The sequence below is a fragment of the Haliaeetus albicilla genome, chromosome 25 (genome assembly GCF_947461875.1).
Source record: "Haliaeetus albicilla chromosome 25, bHalAlb1.1, whole genome shotgun sequence".
In the NCBI taxonomy this organism is placed as follows: Eukaryota; Metazoa; Chordata; class Aves; order Accipitriformes; family Accipitridae; genus Haliaeetus; species Haliaeetus albicilla.
The window spans coordinates 11,003,354-11,024,794 of NC_091507.1; the positions used below are offsets into that span (position 1 = coordinate 11,003,354).

The following is a 21,441-nucleotide window of genomic DNA, read 5'->3' on the forward strand; positions in this document are numbered from 1 at the left end:
AAATGCAAATCTCAAAGTTTATATATTGCAGCTGAACAAGTAAATCTTTCCTCTCCCTGTTTCTTCCTTCAGTCTTGTCATGCTTTAACAGTCTCCAATTATGTAGATCATTTCATGTTCAGTTTTTGCAGTAAAAAAATGGCATAAATACATCTATAGTAGGGAATCAGTACATTTAAATCCTGTATAGTTAGGATGTTCCCTTGCCTTTTTATGAAGACATGTAAACTTTGGTAAAATAATTTCAAATATTACATACTAACTGGCTGTTATTCTTACACCCCCCTTAAACTGATGTAAGTTACCACGCTAGATTTAAGGGAAGAGAGAACATGTTCCCCATCTCCTCTATTTCTTCTTGTTTTCCTGATTTTAGTGGTCTTCCTATAACATATATCTATCCACAGATAACGTTCCATGAAGGTCCTTACAAGTATTGTGAACATACAAGACAATCAACCTCTTACGCAGTTTGCCAAATTGGTTTTACAGCATGAAAAGCTGCAGGTGTCAGAAGACAAAAATTAAAGAAAAAAAAAAGGAAAAGAGAAGAAAATCTTTAAAAATTCACTTCCTGATGCAACCCTTTAAAAGTAGGTTTCTTTTTCTCTTTTGATAAAAAGTGATTTAAATATCCAGTGTTGATAACTGGATGTTTCATAATATGAAGTGGTGGGGAACAGGGCAGGCAAGGGGAAAAACAAAGAGTACCCCGAGGAAAGGGAATCAGGTTGAAATATTGCTATTTTTATCTATTGTCAAACTGTAAGTAGTTTGAGTCAGTTCTGATTCAGAATAGCAGTAACCCCATGATCACAATCCCCCAGCAGAAGAGGTCTGGGGGCAGGTAAGGTAAATAAGAAAAAGAGAATTTCTACATTGGAAGAGGGAAAGCCTTTCATGATGCATAATACCACACTGAATCTTAAGTCCTTACTAGGATGTCTTCTGATTGCTTTCAGAAGAAACCTTCTACACAAATAGGGATCACTAAAGCTACAGTCAATTTCTGGCTTTGTTGAATACTTGTGTTTATGGATAACTCATTTCACCTTTGCTTCTCACTTTGACGAACATTTCATGTTCTTGTGCAAAATTTACTTTTCTGCTTTTGTCTATCTTTTCCTTCTACAGCAGAAACTTTCTCAAGGTAAGGGAATCAGGCTTATTGAATTTCTTTGTCCATGCCCATAAATCCTTTCAGAGTTAACACAATCCTGTAATTTTGCATTGCCTCTAGTGCAAAAGCCACTGAGCTGTTTTCCTTAAGATAAAAATTCACTACAAATTAAAAATGAGTCTAAGATATTCCATGTGTTGTGGTTTGCTAAATCATTACAATAACAGCTTTGTGCACTGTGGAATCAACCCAAGGTGGAGGAAGAAAAGCAGAAGAGACACAGCCTTGAGGCTGTGACTTCAAAACAGAAACAGTCTCATAGACCGCTGTATGCCATGGCACTGCCAGGTGAAGCTGCCACTGCAGGAGTAACGCCCTTTATTTCCTGCACTGACTGTACATGTCATGCAACCATACAGCAACATTATTCATGCTTTCAGTTGAAGTAGTGACAAAAATGTTTAAAGTTTCTGTATGGCTCATGTATGGCACAAGACAGCAAGCGCATGATGGTCCAATGCACCATGGATGTTGCACAGGGCAGGGAATCCAGTGGCAATGAGAGTCAGTCTAGAGTGAAAGGAAGTGAACCGCTATGCTGCAATATGTGGGAAGAACAATCATCAGAGCAGGAGGAAATTCAGGCAGGAGAAGGCAACACTCATGAAGATCCATGCTGACCTTCACCCTTATTTTTTGTAGCAGATGGCCAAGGGAAATATACTACCAAGTATGGAAAGAGATCTGCATTGCTCATTTTGAAGCTCGTAATGCTTGAATACCATCACTCTGCTGACTGCAGAGTGCAAGCAGACTGTATCTGGAAAGACAACAGCCATCTATGTGATTCAAAAGGTGACATCTGTTATTCCTGAGGTTCTCGGTTGGCATTACCATGTGGATGATGGACATAAAGAAGCAGTCAGTCTGTGATCCTGCTGTTCCTGAAATAATGAAATTAGTTGATCTTTACAGGGACCCCATTCCTGGGAACTTAATCAATCTCTGCAATTGTTCCTGCTTTCACAAAGGTCTGCTAATGATCTGTGAATCCCTTTTCTTCCTTAGAATAGTAGAATTAGTTTTTTACAAAAGGGAATCCTAGATACTTTGTCAGTGTCTTTCTGTTGCATTCCAGAACTACTTTCTCATCCTCATATGACTCCTCATTCCAAACACTAATGTTGGGAGTCTTTCATTAATAGTTCATTAATGAGCTTTCTTTGAGACCTTCCTCAGAGCCCTGGTCCTGCATTGCTCCAGCTCCCTGGATCTCCATGTTGGATTATTGGTGTAAAAAAGTTGCAATAAGTCATATTGATGTGTTGCCAGTGAGGCATACTGAACAATCCAGATCCCTGTTAAACCCATTGCCTGTGTCCATGTCCAGTATGGAGTGTGGCAGATAGAACCAGAACGTATATGGCTCTCACGTGGCCTGACCCTCATTAAGTGATGGTCAAAGCAGAGATAACCCAATGTTTTTGACTACATCTAAATCAGCATAGTGAGATTATAAGTGATTGCTACTATTTATAGTGTGTCTGTGGTGGTTTTGACCCAATACCAGGAGCCATAAACTGTACTTTTGTTGAACCCCATCCCATGATTAAAATTTTAAGATTTTAAATAAGAAATATGTTGGGCTAAAGAAGACTTCATCCCCTTTTTGATTAACATGTCATTCTCAAACTGACCTTGAGTACTGCCAAATGGATTTGTTGTTATTTGTTTAGTATTTGTTGAATATCTTCAGTAAATAATTTAACAATAAAATTATTTAAAAGCTCTTTATGATATATCAACCACAACTGCACTGTCTGTGCTTTAACTGGATGACAGCTTTCCTAAATAGGAGAATAACAAATACCTTTAGGAACAAAGCAAAACCAAAGTAACAAAATGACAAACCAGGTGTTAATGTACTCAAAGATTTATGAACTACATGAATCAAAAACACGAATGCAATGAAAAAATCTTCAACATTATTCTTTTCATTTTCTTACTCAATTCTACTCTGGAATGACTTATGGCCATCTTTACTTACAGAAATTCAGATGAGATAATATGAGATGAAAGCATTTCTAAAATACATAATGCTAAAGTTACTTCATTGCCACTGCCTTTCACAGTAGCTTTCTGAAGAAAAGCTGAAAATAGTAACAGTATCTTACATCTACTTTATGGGATCAGCTTGAAGCTTACAATAAGCAGACAATAAATTCTTCTGTCTTTTTTTGTCTGAGCCAGTATCAGTACTGAAAAAAAACTTCTAAATACTAATTATAGGGTTGTACAAAAATCTTACAGTCAAAGAGAGATTATCTCAAGAAAATGGTGGACTGTAGTCTTCAAAATTCTTTTTTTTTTTCCAACAGTAGAAACACTGATTATCCTTAAGTATGCAAAGCTATATTTACAATATTCTTCAAGAAATTATTACTTCCAGAAGTTGCAATACTCAAGATCTGATTTTTTTTTTGTCAATTTGTTAAACACTTTGGGAAGCAGTGGAAGAAAATGGGCATTTATGTAGGAATCTGAGAACTGCAAAAACATGTTCACAAGTTACCTTATAATGAAATGCTTAAGGTGGTATTAGTAGGATTGAAACTGTTTCAGGATGTTATTGTTGGTTCAATCTCAGACAAAACTACAAGAGTAAATTCTTCGTTCCTCAGGACGACTGAGACTAGATGTAGAATAGCTGCCAGCAGTGCTGATATTTTAGAAATGGTTTTGAGAATAGGACAAAAAAGGGTTATATGGGCAGTTCAATATCAAAGGCAATCAGAAGTTACCAAAACCAGGATCAATGAGAAATGTAATTTTTGCTATAATTTCTGAACTTCTCCAGAGTTCTCCTGTCCTAAGAAGGGGTTTTTTTGCCATAAAAATGTCAAGTTTTGCACAAAGAAATGAAATCTGTTTAAGGTGCAGTTTTATTTTAAGGTTGTGACAATGGAAGAACTTTGTATTATGTTTTAAGAAATCCTCCATTCCTAGATGATAGGCTATTTATTAGCATTCTCAATCCTGTTCTCTGCACATCTCACCATGGATCTTATTTTTAAACACATGATGTTAGAGGATGGGATTAAGCACCATTTGCAACAGGCCTTGGCCTGAAATGAGTTGTGAGGTTACCGCTGAGGTAAAGGGGCTTCTGTTATCTCAGATGACACGGCTAAAACCAAACTTTCTATACCTGTAAGTCCCAGTGTAGAATGTCAAGACCAAAACAGCTTCCAGCTACTTTATTTGCTGCTAGAGAAAGCTAAAGGTTAGTTCTGCACCCTTGCTAGTGTTCCCTGAGGGTGATGGAGAGAGCTTTCATCAGCGCAGTATTGAGAGCACTCTTCAAGGATGCACTTCATTGCAAAAGGGATGGTCCTACCACACGATGCAGCTTTCCTGCTTCAAAGTTTCTGGTGACTTCAAGCAGAAAAGATAGCCCAGGTTTGCTCCTTGAAGGTTTCTGATGATGCCTGTCCCAGGAGCAGATGCAGCCTGGAGGCAGCTTGAGTTAAGAAAAAAAAAATTGATTCCAGGTGTGTAAGCCAGGGGTGACCTGAAGTTCAGAGTTTGCTGAGGGGATCCTTGCAGGCACGGTAGAAACCTGTTCAAGGATTCAGTTTTTTCAGACTTGCTGCTCAGGATGCATCCTTAGAAATTAATCTCTCTATTCATACAAATAAGAATAAGATGCAACAAGGTTTTCTTCACATTTGAATGTGCTTCTGTCTTTATCTATTGTGTTAACACAGGCAACATTTACCAAGTTTTCCTTTTTTCAAAGGAAGCATTTAGAAAAACAGATGGACAGGTTCTCTCTCAGTGGAAGAATGGAAGAATAAGGATAAAATAGAGAGTTTGGAATGGCAGTGTGTAAATTAGTATTACTACAGCAGACATTTTAATCAACGTTTTATATTAATAGACATATGTTTAATGGTATTTTTTTTCTGGGAGGTATCCTTATAAAAAAATTGACTAGATGGAGAGAAATTCAAACCAAAGTGGACCAAGACACAGATTAAAACTATGATCTGCAAGTTTGGCTTCAGCTTTGCCTAAAGATTTGCATTATTTTGACAAGTGTCGAGCTACAGTAGGAAGATGTATGGGAATTTCAATACACTTTAACATCTTTATGTGCTTCATAGCAACCTGCATCTAGTGAGCAAGGTATAAAATGCGTATTCTTTTTTCTCTTCAAGCTGCTTTATAATTCTTCTGTGGTTCTCCTACTTCATTATTCTAAGAAAATTTCTGTTTTGAACCAATAGTACTGAAAGAATAATTTGGCACACTGTTTATGGTATGCAAAAGATGTGCCTGAAGCTGTGGACATGAGGAGCAGAAAACTCTTCAGGTGTTTTTTTCATTCTAACTGCTCTTACTTGTAGGAGGTCTGCAATTAACTTTGATACTGACTTTAATTAGAATGTGGGTGGTGGTTCTGTACGTCTCAGATGAAAATCTGTACTTTATACTTATCTAAAAATAAGCTGTTCTCCTTTGGTACAACACTGTACATTGTTTTGTTTGGGGGTGGGGGGAGAAGGGGTGCAGGAGGGGGAGTGTTCCCAGGTCCAAGACAAACTTGAAAGATTTGTACAAGCTAAAGGGAACTTATTGCAGTTGCAGATACTTAAAACAACTAGAACAGGAGTAGCTGTGGATTGTTTCTGTTTAAGAAACATCATGTGGAAGGTATTGTGAAACCCTTGCATTGGGGAGAAACCTAAGTCTTCAACGTAGCTAAACGTAGTCTTCCAAATGCCAGTCTTTATGGGTCACGTCAGAATGAAAATTTTAATTTTCCTCTCCACTGAGGATAAATACAAGATGGTAAATTCTGAGAAAGAGCGAAAGGTTTTGAAAGAGGGGCTGACAAGAAAATGCCCCACTATCAGGCAGAATTATCCTATATAAGCATATTGTCTAGTATTATAGTTCTACCACTGTTTTATATAACAAGGTCTAAAAGACTAAACTGACTCACTTGCAAGGCTCATTCAAGAAGGCAATGTATTCAAGAGGATTCATCTGTTCAGAAGCACGAGGACATTGGCAGAACTTAGTACAAGTCACTTGAATGTTTTGAGATCCTTGTCCTGATGCCACCTTCTTGTACTCTTGGGATTATATATTTTACTTCTATAAAGCAATGAAACTGGTGCACACCTTCTGTTTGTCTCAAGCTGACTATGATTAACTTTCTCTGGTGTAATGAGTGATAGTCTATTTGGTGTCTTCTGCCCAAGTTATTTTGTAAATACCGCAATGCATCATGACTGAAGGCAGCCCAGATTTCTGTCACTGCCAGGCTGCCACACTCAAGTGCCAAGGGTTCAGCTCTGGTTCTCTGTGGGATGCTGTGGTAGCCCTGGTCATGGCAGGCATCCTTACATTTCAGGAATGTCCTCTCATGTTATCTCATATCATTGCTTTGGTTGCATTTGTTGGAAGGTTTGGAAACTTGCTAAACGCTTATTCTTGTACTGTACCATTTTGTTAGCTATCTGACAGCATAGCTCATATTTGCCAGACTCTCTGGCAGGTAATGGTAAGATGCATATTGGCTTCAGTAGGCGGTGGATAAATCCAGCATCAGGCAACTAATCATCAAAGAGATTTTGGTTCTTGCCAGTGTAACTAGGAAGCAGAAGATGTTGACTGAAATGGAGTTGTTATTATGAACAAGAGCTGAAAGTTGTGAATATTAGCTGCAGAAAAGGGTCCTAGAGGCAAAGAGCTTCCATGACTACATGGAAGAAATCTGGAAACATGACCCCAACATGAAAGAGTAAAGGCTAATTTTAGAGAGATCTTGTTAGCACGTAACTAGTCTGTGCTGCAATTTTTGTAAGGTATGGCAAATTAAAATCTAAAAAGACACTTAACACCTTTCTGTGACATGCGAATAGTCACCCCATTCTGTATCTTAAAATTCTCATTAAGATTGTAGATTCAGCAGTGAATAAAATATAAAATATCCTGTGCAATACTGTGAGTTTTAAATTAAGTACAATTGCTGCTTGTGAAAGACTTTTAGATAACATTGTAGCAATCCTGGTCAAAAGCCAAACCTTCACAGTTTGCATTAATATAAAACTTTTGATGGAGCTAACCATAAATCACCAATATAGTGGTATAATGACACAGAAGTAGGAATAAAAGCCAGAGGTGCTGGAATAGCAAGTCTAGAAAGTTGTTCTTGGCTGTATAAATGCAGAGAGGCTCACAGTTCTTATGTAATATGTCTTTCCACCCCCATTATGGTGTTATTAATACCAGAAATTGTATTATCAATCTGCATTGCAGGCCAGAAAATCTCAAGATATGTTTTGCAATTTGAGTCAAATACTCAATCTACATTGTGTACCTTTTTAGAAGTAAATATAACTTACCAATCCAATTCCGCTCTGTATTTTGTGTATTAAAGACACTTTTAAAGCCATTCTGACTGCAGTCGTGGTGTCTTTTCTATGAAAATACTTCCCTTTCTCCTTACTGCTCATGCCACCACAGACAGCATGTTGCTGCCTTTATAAATGTAGCCCAGCAGACCAAGGTTTGTACTCACTAAAAGTGAGTGCAGCTTCTCACTTGGCAACGCCTGGTCACACAATAGTCCTTACAGACCCAGTTTTGCTGTGGCTCTCTGCAGCAAGTGGGGATTCTGGGCATCTCAGAATGAATCCATGAAAGCCAGCAGCTTACCACTGTGTCATCTAAGCTGGGCAGGAAAAAGTGCTGATGAGAAGTGGCTGCTAGGAAGGCCTTTGTTGCTGTGAAGAATTCACAGCTCTGTTCTTTTGAAGTAAGGAACCAAAATCTTTTTCCTAGCAATACCAGCCTTCTGCTTTTTACCTTGTGGCCTACTGGTGAAAGCACCTGCACATGTAAGATCAAAGTCCCTACCTCTCAAGTGAGCGATTTGGGTAGCCTTCATGCTAAATTCTGAGATGGGTTCACCTAGTTCTTGGTATTGCTATTTAATATTCAGTCATTCTTTCAAGCTCAGAGGAGAGCTCAGGTCAACAAGCCCAAGCTCCAGGTTATGGCTACTGGAGAACAGAGTCAACCCTGTTATCCTCCTGTCCTGGTGAATTATCCTGGGATGGAAAATGATGTAGCTCCAGCAGAAGGGAGCAAGAGATCAGGACGCCATGTACAAAGAGGAGCGACAAATACAACATTGCCAATGGATGACTGAATGAGGACATTAATTCAAGAACCTCTTGAAGTTAGACACATACAAAACTTCCAAAATAGGGAACTCTCAGATAAAAACCTCAGCTGAAGAAAAACCTAACAGAAAGAGACTGTGTGGTTTCTTCCTTACAATATGAAAATCTTGGAAAAGGACAGGTTGAGGTCCTTTAATAAGGACAACTAGGGGTTTTTTTAAGGAAAAATAACTCCCTACTGGAATATTCCCTTAAGAAAAAAATGCAGGCAAAGACCTACCTCCAAGTCTTCCACTGTCTATTGTTTCTTTACTTTTGCTTTTATCACAAATTAAATTTACTTCATTTCTAATTTCTCTCACCACTTCCAGCAGTAAGGGCCTATACAAAGGACACTAAGCATTTGTCTCCACAAGGCAAAGCATAGGAATGAAACCAGTTATATATGCAGTTCTGCCAACCTTAAAAAATATGGAGAGGGATAATATCCTTTCCACTCCTCTTGTTCTAATCGTCTTTTGTACTATTCATAAACAGAAGAAGAAAGGTGTTTTTAGAGCATGTTATATTTAGCCCACTGGTATATTATTAAGCTGGGCTTTCTTTCATTTCTAGTGACTGAAGAGTTACTCACAGTAAATAACCAGTTACAGGTTTCTACATTTCAGGATCTGATCCCAGGCCAGCATCAGGGAAAAGCTCCATTAACTCCAGTAGGCTGTAGATCAAGTTATAAATCACTCTCTTCAGAAGCTGCCTTACTATAAGCTTTGTGAATCATTTTTGTAACAAAACGGGCAAGTGCTGGATTTGCAGGGCAATATTAAAGTTTTGATTCCCATAAGCGTCAGTCAAACTTGTAACCAACATAGAAAAACACTTTAATAAAACAATAGAAGTATTATTAGTAATCAGCTATTTAATTATTACATTTCTAACCTGAGCGGCTAATGACAAAATTATCAGAATCTGTTATATGAAGTTTACAATATCAGTGCAAGATGCATTGCTGTTAAAAATAAAAATTGAAATTTCTCTTAGAAAAACTATGCCTTATTCAAAATATCCATTCGGATCAATTATCATTTGACATGTGAATATCTTTTAAAAGTCAATACAGCCACTGCTGATTATCTCTGCTAAAATGGGATTTGTTTTATTGCAAATACAGTATCAGAGATAAAAACTCTGTCAACAAAAAGATTATTGCTAAATCTTCTTATAATCAGGCTAGTTTTCTGTTTTTACATAAATTGGTGTTTACTGTCAGAAAAGAAGTCCTACAATATTCCCTCATTCCAGAGATGATTGCAGCAGCAAGGACTTTCAGTATTATTCTGTTCCTCTGAAAGGATCCAAAGAATGATAGCCAATTCAAATCCAGGATGTGTATTTAGTGCTGCACACAAAGTAATTTTTAAGCTGTATAATCATTCTGGATTTAAAGGTGCTACTGGAGTCATATTTCACAATGAACTATGAAAAATGAACAGGGAAAAAGTAAAAGAGTGAATTCGTTGTATGTGCCATGGGTCAGATCTGTGGGTCAGCACTAGGCATTATTTTCAAGTACTAAGTAGTGTTTTCAACCTATTTGAAGTCCTAAATCGGATTTTATGTTCTTGCACCGGGTCTGCTGGATTTCATTAAGGACAAAGTTATGGAGAAAGCCGCAGATAAGAAAGAAAAGATGAGTGAAAACTAAGTTGCAAGTGCTAGTACAGTGTGCACGTCTGCCTGTGTGAAGGCAGCAAGCAGAGGTATTTTCAGCATTGGAGCTGGAGGGTTGGGCAAGAAGGGCTTTGAAGGGTGCATTCCTGGCACCTGCTAGTTTGGCAAAGCTGGGGATGAGGGCCCATGGGGGCAAAAGATGCACAAGGACTCTGAGGTTTTATGTGTGTGTTTGTGTAGGTAAGGTGAGAAAGCAGAAAGGAGTGTGATGGGGACAGCAGATTCTGCTGAAAGGTGGCACCTCAGACATCAACTGTCCCTGTATGGTTCTGTCTACCACCTACAAAAATAAACTTATACTCAGCTTCAAGACTCAACTCAGGATTTTAGCAACACTGGATTTTAGCTTGATTCCTAACTTCTTAGGATTTCCTTCTAAATGTCAGAAAGAGATTTTTGAAAGCCCAAACCTGATTTAATGAACCTTGGGAACAAATGCAAGCACAGCTTATATGTTTGCAATGTCTAAAATTCAGACCACAAATTTCAAGAACCCAAGGACAGCTATGAGGATAATTACATCTACCTGATACAAAGGAAGATCCAACAACCATGAGAACAGGGTGGAGGTGTGTGGGAACTGAAGAGCCAGAGAGCAGAGCAACGGAGAATTCTCCCACCAAAACCATTTTCTGTTCTACCTCTTTGGGGATTGTCAGGCAGACTTTTTCCACACACAAATGCCAGACATACAGAAGATATTGTCTGGCATCAGGGGAAAGCAGGTTCTGAGATTATAGAATCCAGCTGCCACTCCACTTGTGCCAGGTTTAAAAAAAAAAAAAAAAAAGGCAAATTCTCTTCTCCCCTTCTGCATCCATATTAGGAGCCAGGCAAGATGAGATAAGGGCAGGAGGGGACAGTATTTGAAGAGGAGAGGACACTGTCTGGAATCATGGGAACCCAGACTAGATGTCTGCGGAGGGCTGTAAACCGAAGTCTAACAATTAAAGCAACTGAGATTATGTGATACCCTGACTGAAAGAGGCAAAGCTCCTGCAATGCCAGGTAGGTAAAAATAGGCACTGTTTTCAAACCATGCCACGCATTTATCTGAGTCTCCACTTGTCTGCTTCAGGATGCCGTCTGATTAAAGACGGTCTGTGTAGCACAGCCAGCTGAGGTAGTGTGTGCTGGATCCCACTGAATTTCTTATTTGAGGAAAAAAAAAAACCCAAATTCACATTTGTCCTGGGAAGAGCACACAGGTGATAAAAAACATTAATGACTTTAAAACCCAAAAGTTTCATGAATATTCATTAAATAAATGTTTTCAGATCAGTTAGGTGGTACAGGAGAGGGCATGACTGAGTCGGATCATTAAAAACAAATATGCACAGACACAACCAGATTCAGGAACTATGGCATCTCATGCGTTTTTTTGCCACTCATTGTCAGGGCCGTGAGTGTGCCAGCAGGCTCCAGTTGCCCTGATCAGCCTGTGACCATCCTTCTCTGCCACCCCCCTTGCAACCCCTTCCCCAAGCTGAGGAGCTTAGCTGCCTGCTGCCGACCCTGGCCTTGCCTTGCCAACCCAATGTCTGGGCTGGGTGGTGGTCCTGCCCCAACAATGCAGACCTATGGGGTGATGGCTAGACTGCTGGCTGAACCCCAGACTGCCACTGGACAGTTTGGCTCATCTTCTGTGGGTACTCATCGTGGGCCCTCTGTGCCTACAGCTAAGTGATCTGGGAGCATTTAACAGCAAAAAGTAAGAAGAAGTGCCAATTTTGAAATGGTTTCTCAAGCAAGCTCTTCTTTGCTCACCTCGTAGAAGAGCTAGGCACATGAGCATCTTTTCCTCTGGATAAATCTCTGGGAGTGTGTTGGTCTTCTGACAAAGTAAAGGAGTATTGGCTAATGCCTGTCTCCACCTGATCCATCCCTTGACTTCATGAGGCCCCCCCCAGTGAAATTTGGCCTCACTATAAAAACATGTCTATTCCTCCCTTCTGCCAATAGCTATTTATGTAGGTCTTTGCATCTTCTTAAAAGACAAGCTTTCTTATTTTTGTTCTACGGTATTTTTTTACTTGCCATTTACTGAGTCCCCTGCAACAGAGTATGCAGTTGTGTTATTATTAGCATTGTCCCAAGGAGCTTTATCTGAATCTGTGACAATAGATAATAACCTTGCATTGCAGCCTGTGATATAGGGTTGAGAGCATCATGTAAGCTGAGGTACTTGATGAAACAACAATTACAAAATATAAAGCACAATTTAGAAGTTGTATGACAGGCAGACTCCACTAATAGTCACCCATCCGTTGTATGTATGCAAAGGTGTACCTTTTTATGGCAGTAGTTATGGCTATTTATTGCATTTGGATCTTGATGCTTTGGGGTTATTCAGAATGTATGAAATGGTACTTTCTGTCTGGTTCTGTATATTTCATTTGCAATGATGAGCTATTAAAGTTTTTTAATAGGGCACTTTTATGGAGTTTTCTATTTCTGATGAATTATCTTCAACTTACTTATGCAAAGGCTCCTTTGGACTGCAAAAATCTCTCAGGCTAAAGGCATCTGAGGAAAAACACAAATAGGACTTGTATGATGCAAAGAAGTTTTCAAGTAAATGAAAATTAGATTCAGTAGCTACAAGGTCTTTGTGTTTATCTAGCAGTGTAAAAAATTGAGTGGTTAAAAAAGAAGGAATAGACTTTTCCTGGGGGACATGTCAGCAGAAAAGTGCAAGCAACACTACAGCTCACTCCATGAGCTTTACTCGTGGATTCCTTCATGATTCTGTTTTGGGGTTTTTTCTTTTTTTTTTTTTTTTTTTTTTTTTCCTGTCAAGTGTCCTTGGAAAGTCTAGGACTTGGAAACACACACAGAGTGCTTTTAAGGATGAAGTTCTCCCACTCCTGTTTTCCTGGTCACCTTCTGTTGGCTGATTTGCAGTTTTACAATTTGAGCGTTTTCTCCTTACATGCAGTTCCTCCTTTTTTTTCACAGATCAGTGCCAGGTGACTTAGTATTCCCTCTGCTTGAATTATCTTTGACAGCCTTATTTGACATTGTAGCAAGAGTATACTCTTGCTATAGTATCTGAGTATCTTGCCAGATGGCAACAGGGGAATTCTTCAGTACTTGTGGATTAGTTTGATATCACCTGATGGTGAGAGCTTACTTAGGGTGTAAGATAAAGGTTCATAAGCACAGCACCAGCACAGTGATTTCTGCTGTGTATTCCATGTAAGCACCATACGCAGTAGATATTTATCTGGTTGTGTTTGTATCTTAGCATGAAATTCAAAAAAATCCTCAAGAAAAAGCTGAACACCTCTTCCAGATGGCAATGAAAACTTTGGCTGCAAGACTATTGTAAAAAAGGATAGTCTTCTTGCAGGAGTAAAGCACACCACTGTGGCAATGCTTTAAGCCACTGCTGGTTCAAGGCAAGAGATGACATTTCTCATCTTGCTTAGAATTCAGAAATACTCTCTTTGTGACAGCTGGCTTCCTACTTGTATACCTCTAAAACTGTCCTAGATTAACATAAAGGTTATTTAGATGTCTGAAAAGGTTTGGAAAGACTGGAATATCAAATAGCAGAATTCTGCTGAGTACTAAATCTAGTAATTTTGTGGTGAAAATGACTACCAAGAAAGGACTTATGCAAATGCTGGAAGAAAAGCAGCATGCTGCCATGTGGTCAGTGTGACCTCTCTTCGTTATAGTCAGAACACTGCTGAAAATCAGCTAAAAAAGGCATCCCTGAACCAGACATGGGCAGGTAATGCTGCGGCAGTTCTCATGTTATAGATGAACACACAATTTAGTGAGAAGTAATAGTGTCATAAACCAGCAGAAAGGTGTAAGTGAGAAGCAAAAAAAGACAGGGTTTTGAATCCATCTCCTGCTAGTGGAGGGCTGCTCCCTGCAGTACATTTTCTCATACTTTGCCTAGTCTGCTTTTAAATGTCCTGTGTAGTAGTAGTTTCCGTAATTTCCCTGCCGTTGGTATATTTCTGTGCCATTGGATACTAGCTGCCATTGGTATCCTGCCTGCTTCCCTCTCCCTAACCCCATCTCATGACTCTGAATGATTCCCTGTGCAGCACTCTGAACAACACCGCTCTTCCTTTCTGTCCTGAGTCTGCAAAGGCACAGCGGCTGGTGGGGCCTTTATGGGCTCCCGCATGGCTCAGAGGGGCCCCACACAGACCCAGAGGCTAGTCGGTGGGGACTGGTCTCTCTGGGGAGCAGCCTGAAGTCGAGGGGGGTTCTGTACCCACAGCGTCCTAAGGGCAGCCTCAGCGCAGTCTGCCTCTCCGGACAGCTTTAGTGTAAATACGACACAGATCTTCCATGACAGAACCTGGCACCTCTTTTTTGACCACCTGTGGCCCCCGTGGCATGGCTGTAAAGGAAATGGGATACCTGTAGGCAGCAGCTGCCACCTCCATTCATCCGAGATAGTTCATGAGGTAGGAAACAACAGCTTTGGGGGTTCCCTAATTCTCAAACTTTCTGGATAGGGCTACTTTTCTTCAGTAAATAGGCATGTACCACAGCACAGATGCCTTCTTATTCTACTCGTTCACATATACTTAGACACTTACAGCAGGTAGTCTCAGAATTACCTTAAATTTTGTCTCTGAGAGATTGCAGAGTCTCAGGTGGGTTGTGTCTTGCCCCCCTCCCTCCATTTTGGGAATCCTTGCTCTATAGCATGGGGCACAGTCAAGGTATTCTGATGTGCCTGTTAGTTTTCCCAAGTCCTGGCCCTGGGTTTGCTCCTGACAGTAAATACTGTCCACGTTCAGTAAATCTGGCCTTGAAACTTAATGTTAAACTATAATGTAAAAACAGCCAGAGAGTCTATTCTATGCAAATTCAGGTCCATGTGCAAACTCAGGGGTTTATTTTTCACATCTTTCATATATTTGTTGACTGAGAACCCCTTCTCAGATATCTGCTGAGATGCACAACTCATTTTCTACCTAATAACACCAGATGACAATCTGACTCATACATTTTACATTGTTTCTTCCAAGTTAGTTTCCACAACCTCCTGATAGGGTTGTTTGGGGTTTTTTTAGTGTTTGAATAAACTCTAGTTTGCCAACAACTTTCTGCCAGTGTGATGCCTTTAGGAGAACAGAAATATCATGTGATGGCTCCAGTAGGTTCAGTTTAACACCGCTACTGGGTTTTGCACTCATAAGCACGGGCAGAAGCAGAAATAGCAATAATAGGAAAAACATCATGTCAGCTCACTCTTCTTAATAAGAACTGTGCATATACTAAAAAAAGCATAGGAAACATATTTTTCCTTGCTCCACATTAAGCATTCACTTACTTGAATAAGACATCTATAAAAATGGATTGTCCTGTGCAAAGGAAGAGTTTAATAGATATGTTTATCAAGACACTGTCAACATATTAACATGGCTGACTCGGTAATTCTTCTCACGTATTTAGCAGTTCTTGATGCAAACTCAGGATGGCATCACTCCAGATGTGAGCAAAGCAGAAAGAGCAGGGCTTTTTCTCCTGTTCCTGCCATCCCTTCCAATGAGCTCCATGGCTGCATACACAGATACTTTAATGATTTGGTATTTTGTATTTGACTGTTATCCACCAACTCCTGGATCAACTTATGGGAAATTTGCATTCCTGAGAAACTTACAGACTACAAGGATTTGTCATAACAGAATAAAACTTTTATGTGTGCGCTGGTTGCAACATTTTGTTCTGCTAAACTACCAGCCCAAAATATTCACTAAAGCTTTAGTGATGATTCGTTACAAAAATCTCTACCCAGTCCTGAGAATACATTGCTAATGTTAGTGGGTGGGCCATGACCCAACAGCAGTAGTTTCACAGATTAATAATTTTTTATTATTACTACTAATCACAGTGTTTCCAAAAGAATAACATAGCTCTGCTTACATTTTGAAAAAAAAATCTAATTGGATTTTTCAAAAATTCACAACCAGTTAAGCAGAAGGTTGCTTCTAGCAAGTTCCTTCTGCTGCTGGGAGAAGACTTACCGAATGGTAATCACAGAGCTAACTGCAGAGTTGTGTATGAAGTTTAGACATTGTTTGAATTTTATGAGAATTTATCCAGTTCAAATAATGTATTCTATTTATGCATCTCTTTCTCCTATGCTGCTGTTATTATAAGAAACAGCAAGATTTCTGAAGAAATAAAATAGGCATCATTAGATTTTAATTACAATCAATTGTTAAGGTCACTAGCAAAGGCATTTATCAACTGAGAAATAAAGAGTGCCTTTGAAATATTAAGAAAAATACTAAACCTGTGTCTGAATCATTAACTACTATTAAAAGTGTCTAATTTCACTAACCCTACCACTGTGCTCAAAATCTTTCTCCTTAATTTATGGTGAAAACATATATCTCAGTGCAAGAATGGCTTAATAAACTTAGCTGAGGAATGAGAATCATATAGTAACTTCAATTATATAACAAACAGCCATGTCAAGTTAGCATTTATTCCTTGGTTTGTGAAGTTACTAAAAAATAGAGAAGAAGTTACCAAAAATTTAGAGAGAGTCAATAGTTTTGGAGTCTGCACTTTAGAGGTTTTAATATGAACATTGGTACACTTTGAAATCAAACTGCACTCAAATGAAAGCAAACTTGAAACAAATATTTTGAAATAATTTGTTTTCCAAAACAAGCACTACCATTTGTATCATTCTTACCTGCAGAGGTTTTCACAATTTCTGAAGTATTTCTGAGACCCATAAAGTCAAATTGATAGAGTCTCCAAGATTTCTGGTCTGCAGCCTCCACTGAATTTTTCCTCCACCTGTAAATCATTTCCTCTTTAGGGTAGCCATCTAGAAATTAAAATAAATAAGTAAATAAAAAATAATAAAAAAATTATACTGCATTTCATAAAAAAAAAAGATATTGCAAACCAGTATCTATTCACTGATTTAAAGCTATCTGAGAATACCAAAATTTCTCATCTGATGCTTTCTCAGTGAGTTTGGTGGTATAATTCAGCTTAAGAGTATGGCACACAAAAATAGTGTCATAATATCGGCAAAACTATGATTTTTCACAATTGGGGTTTTTTTTCCAATAGAGAAAAATTCTGATTTGTTCTATCAGAAGCAGATCTCTTCAGAGATGCAGTTGAATGTACTAATCTGAGATCCAGACACAGAAGTATACTGCTTTACATATGCTCTGAAGAAGTTCTGCAAACCAGCACAATTAAAAAAAAGGGCAGGGGGTGTCAGTGTAAGATGTAAACAACTGTAAAAGTGGCAAGAGTTCTAATGTAGTGTGTGCTACTGTACTTATGAAATGAGCTCAATACAGTGCAAAAAGCAAAATTTTAATTAGTATGAGATTTTTAAAGTGATTATGCCATCATATTACTTCTAAAGGCTGTGGTATTTAAGGAGACATCACCTGATCTCTACAGTTGAAATAGCTTCTGATAGTCTTCCTTTATCAATTTAGCACTCAGTAGTCATAATTAATCCTTATGCCAATAATTAATTTCCTTTTTGTTAGAGAATGGCATTTTCCAACAGATGTGCAACAACAAATCTTCAACCAGCCCAAACCATAATAATAGACCATCTAGAAAACAACAGCACGCCCATGCTAGTTAAAACTAGATTGTTCTCTAGTGCATAATACAACAAATTCTTATTCATCTAATAATTAATATAGTAGATGTAGATTACAAGGCAAATGAAAAGCCTAACAATAACAATAGCCAGTTACTATAACTGTCTCATCAGTAATTTTTTTCCCATTGGATACTGATAAATTTTTATATTTGTTTTGCAAAACAACTTCTCTCATCGTGGTGCTATTTCCTTGATGTTTTCCTCCTATGAGTATCATCTTCATCTTGTTTAAGGTCCCACCCTGCTGGGGCACTGCTGTAAGGTGTGCATGGCCTCATTTATCCCTCTCACTAACACAGCACCCACCAGTCCCTCAGTTCTAATCTGTAGAAAATGACTTAATGTGTTATGTGTTAATTCAAAATGCCATATCCGTATGTTTCCCATCAATGTAAATAAGGAAATAACCCGTGAAGAACCCGACTGAGTAACAAACACAAGCCCTGCCATTCTCCGTGAGAACTCTTGCTGCCAAGCAGATTTCACTGCCAATTCTGCTGTGCCAGTCTGCAAGATTGATCTAAAGGTTAATTTTTTGTGTCTGGCAGATTATGTCAGAGGGTGCAGAGGTACAGTGAAAGAAGTCAAGCTTTGCAGGGCCTTCAATCCTTAGCCCTGCATCCTATGAAATCTTCTTGAGCCTGGCTCCTGTTTTACCTCAGGAGCCTTCTCAAATGGGCTTCATCTGTGGAGACTCTGGTATCTTTTCCCTGCTGATGAGGAGGGAAGAAGCATCAGAAGGCCTCCTCGCCATGCTGTGGCTGCTGTGCCCTCACAGCAGGTGGTGGTGGCAGAACCACCTCTTCCCCATAAAGCAGTATCAGGACCGTGAGGTGGGCTGCCATGTGGTCTGGATCCTAATCCTGCCTCCTAATGCGGAGGAAAGGAAACCCTTGCTCTGTTGCACCTGCTCCCATGGCAGAACTTGTGGCCCCAAGTGCTGATTTGCAGATTTTGTAGCAGGCAGTAGATGGGGCCCCTTTTCTCAGGTAAATTTCACCATAATCATTGCAAGTAAAAATGTTTCAAATATCCTGGAAGTAACAATGATTTTATTTTTTTAATACATTATTTTAAATTGATCCAAAATTAACTTTTTACATTTTTTTTCCAAATTTTACTAAAAAAGCATGTAGTCAGGAACTCATCCTTCAGGATTTTTCCTATATTTTTAACTAAGAGAGACATTCCATTTCAGAATAACTACTTTTGGTATTATTCATTGTCATTAAATAGTAAGCAACTGACTTCAGGGAGACCATCACACCCTCTGAATAGTAGTCCCCTTAATCTACAGTTGCTGACATCTGCTCTTAAAACGGTTGGGTTACTTGCATTAAAGGAGATAAGTACTAGTGATTCAATGGGAGTTGTTTCAACTTGTTAAATAACTGCTATTATGTTCTGCTCCAGTGCCAGGTGACTTCACTTTTCAATTCATTTAAAAGATATAATACTTCTTATGGAATAACGGCACATCTACTTGGACAGTATATCACTCCTAGGATTCATTTAACTTACAGAATGGACTATTCATGATGGTTCTTCTTTCAGTGATATCTAATATTTCTTGTATACAGCCTAATTGCTTCTAGCCCTCTAAATGCTTAATTTTAGAAAATATCAGAATTGGAGACTTCAGTACTTCCACAAGAAAATGCAACCTCTGCTGTTCAACCTGCAACACAACTAAGACTCTATTATCTATAGAAATGTCTGTTTTCTTTCACTTCCCTGGCATGAAAGGTGGCAGCAAATTACCTTAAATTCTTGACTTTGTGGCTTCAAGCCATCCACGCTGAACAAATTGCTATCAAGTGTATTTACTCTGTCAGGTTGCTTTAGGTTATGTAGGAATATCCATACTGCGGCAGGGCAAGGCTCCAGGAGGTCCTGGAAGTTTTCCCGCAGGTGTGGTAAGATGGCGAGGGGGATGGCATGGGAAGAAGACAACCATGTGTGTGTTCTGTGTTACAGCTATCCAAGTTCTGGCAACCTGCAGCTCAGGAGCTTCTCAACCAAAGTCTATGTCAACAACTTCATTTTCCCTTCCATGAATTTACTTGATTGCCTTTAAATCCTCCTAATTTTTGGCCTGGTAGTTATTTTGTAGGCTGTGCTGTAGCTCTTTGCATCTTCTGCAGGTTTTGGCTTTATATACTACCCTGTCAAAGACTTTTAGAGAGCACCTTGACCTTTTGTCTTTTTGTAAAATTAGTGCTATGTGCATTTGTAAAATTAAGTCCAGAACAAATTTGGTTGAAGTTATTTCTTTAAGAGCCCAGTAGAAAAAATATCCATGTAATACCTCCTGTTCACTTTCACCAAACATACTTAATGGCTTTTCCAGTTAACACAAATGACTGGTACCTTTGTTGCTTTACTCATAGGCTTAAACATACACATTTTCAAATTGTACCACTGATTTTAACTTCAGTAATGCAAACAGGGATAAACAATAAATGCACTTTTTGCTGTTTTGGAGGTGAACCTATTATAAGAGAAAGACAAATTGTCATGATAACCTGTGTGATTCTCTGGATTTTGTTTCATTTCCCTTTTGTTATTGGAATAATTGAACTCATGTTACCACATCTTCTCACATCATCACCATATAATTTATAACTGACAGGTTAAAAATATTTAAACTTCATTTTTCATGTTCACACTGCTTCAGTTTCTAGGGAGACTGAGTGATTTGTGCAGAAGCCTCCACCAAACTACTGGCCAAGGCCAGAAACATCTCCAGTCTGTGAGAGGCATATGCAATCACAAGATAGCCATGAGAATTGGTGTAAAGTGGCTGTGAAGCACATCTGCTACAGGAGTCCACACTGATGGAAAATCAACAATTTCCATAATACAATCATTGATGTATCCATGCCTGTTAGTGCATACTGCCTCTAACCTTGATTTCTCTAATGCAGTTGGCTTGAGTATCTTAGATCAACGTTTGATTTCTTTGTTTCACTTTCATTTCTACGATAATGAGTCTATTTTAGGAAGTGAGTAGAGATGGAAAGAAGATAGCAGGAAGGGGGTCATGTCAAAAAGGACACAGACCACTTGAAGAACCAGTTTCTGTCTAAAAAACTTTCCTTAGAAATGTATCCAAGACATGTAAAGACAGAGGCATGGAAAAAACCCAACTTCTTTCATCTCTTCAGACATATTTTTCACCCTCTGTGAAATCAGTTTATTTTACTGCTGGTTCCCCACACTTTGTGTTCACACATAACACGGGCAGACCCAGCCTGTGGCAAAAGCGATAACGCAACAAGGAAGTTCATCTCTCCTTCTTAGCCTTGGAAAAATTTGTATGCTCAGAGCATTCAATGAAGAGTTAATGAAAGCAGCAGCAAAGATGGAAATGTGGGGGAACCAGGCAAGAAAGGATCAGTTCAGTTAAGTATCTTCCAGGGGGCTGGTGCTTTTGACAGGAGTATGTGTCTGAAAGACATAGCTGGATTCTGGGAAGGTTCTTATTTTCCAGGGGTGTTAAATATGCATGTCAGGAGATGTTAGATATACATGTCAGGAGAAAGCACGATCTGAAAGACAAGCTGTCGCCATCAGCTAGTGGTCAGAGTTTACACCATGGGCATGGAAGGAGTGTGGTAGATTCAACTGCTGCCGATAAAGGTGGTCAGGAGAGGGAAAATGCTCTGATGCAATTAGAGGCAGGCGATGAGCAGCTCTTTACACCTTACAGCCAGCTGCTTCCAGACATGCTTTGCTTCCTCAAATGCTACCTACTAAAC

The 21,441-nt window shown here is 39.0% G+C and overlaps 1 protein-coding gene across 2 annotated transcripts in view; it reads right to left on the bottom strand.

The window, feature by feature from the left end:
• Nucleotides 1-21,441, bottom strand: part of GABRG3 (gamma-aminobutyric acid type A receptor subunit gamma3) — a 337,645-nt gene that overhangs the window by 36,009 nt on the left and 280,195 nt on the right. For both annotated transcript variants that reach the window (XM_069769983.1, XM_069769982.1), the window contains one exon: nucleotides 16,733-16,870. In XM_069769983.1, the coding sequence (XP_069626084.1) occupies nucleotides 16,733-16,870 (138 nt within the window). The remainder of the gene's footprint in view (nucleotides 1-16,732; nucleotides 16,871-21,441) is intronic.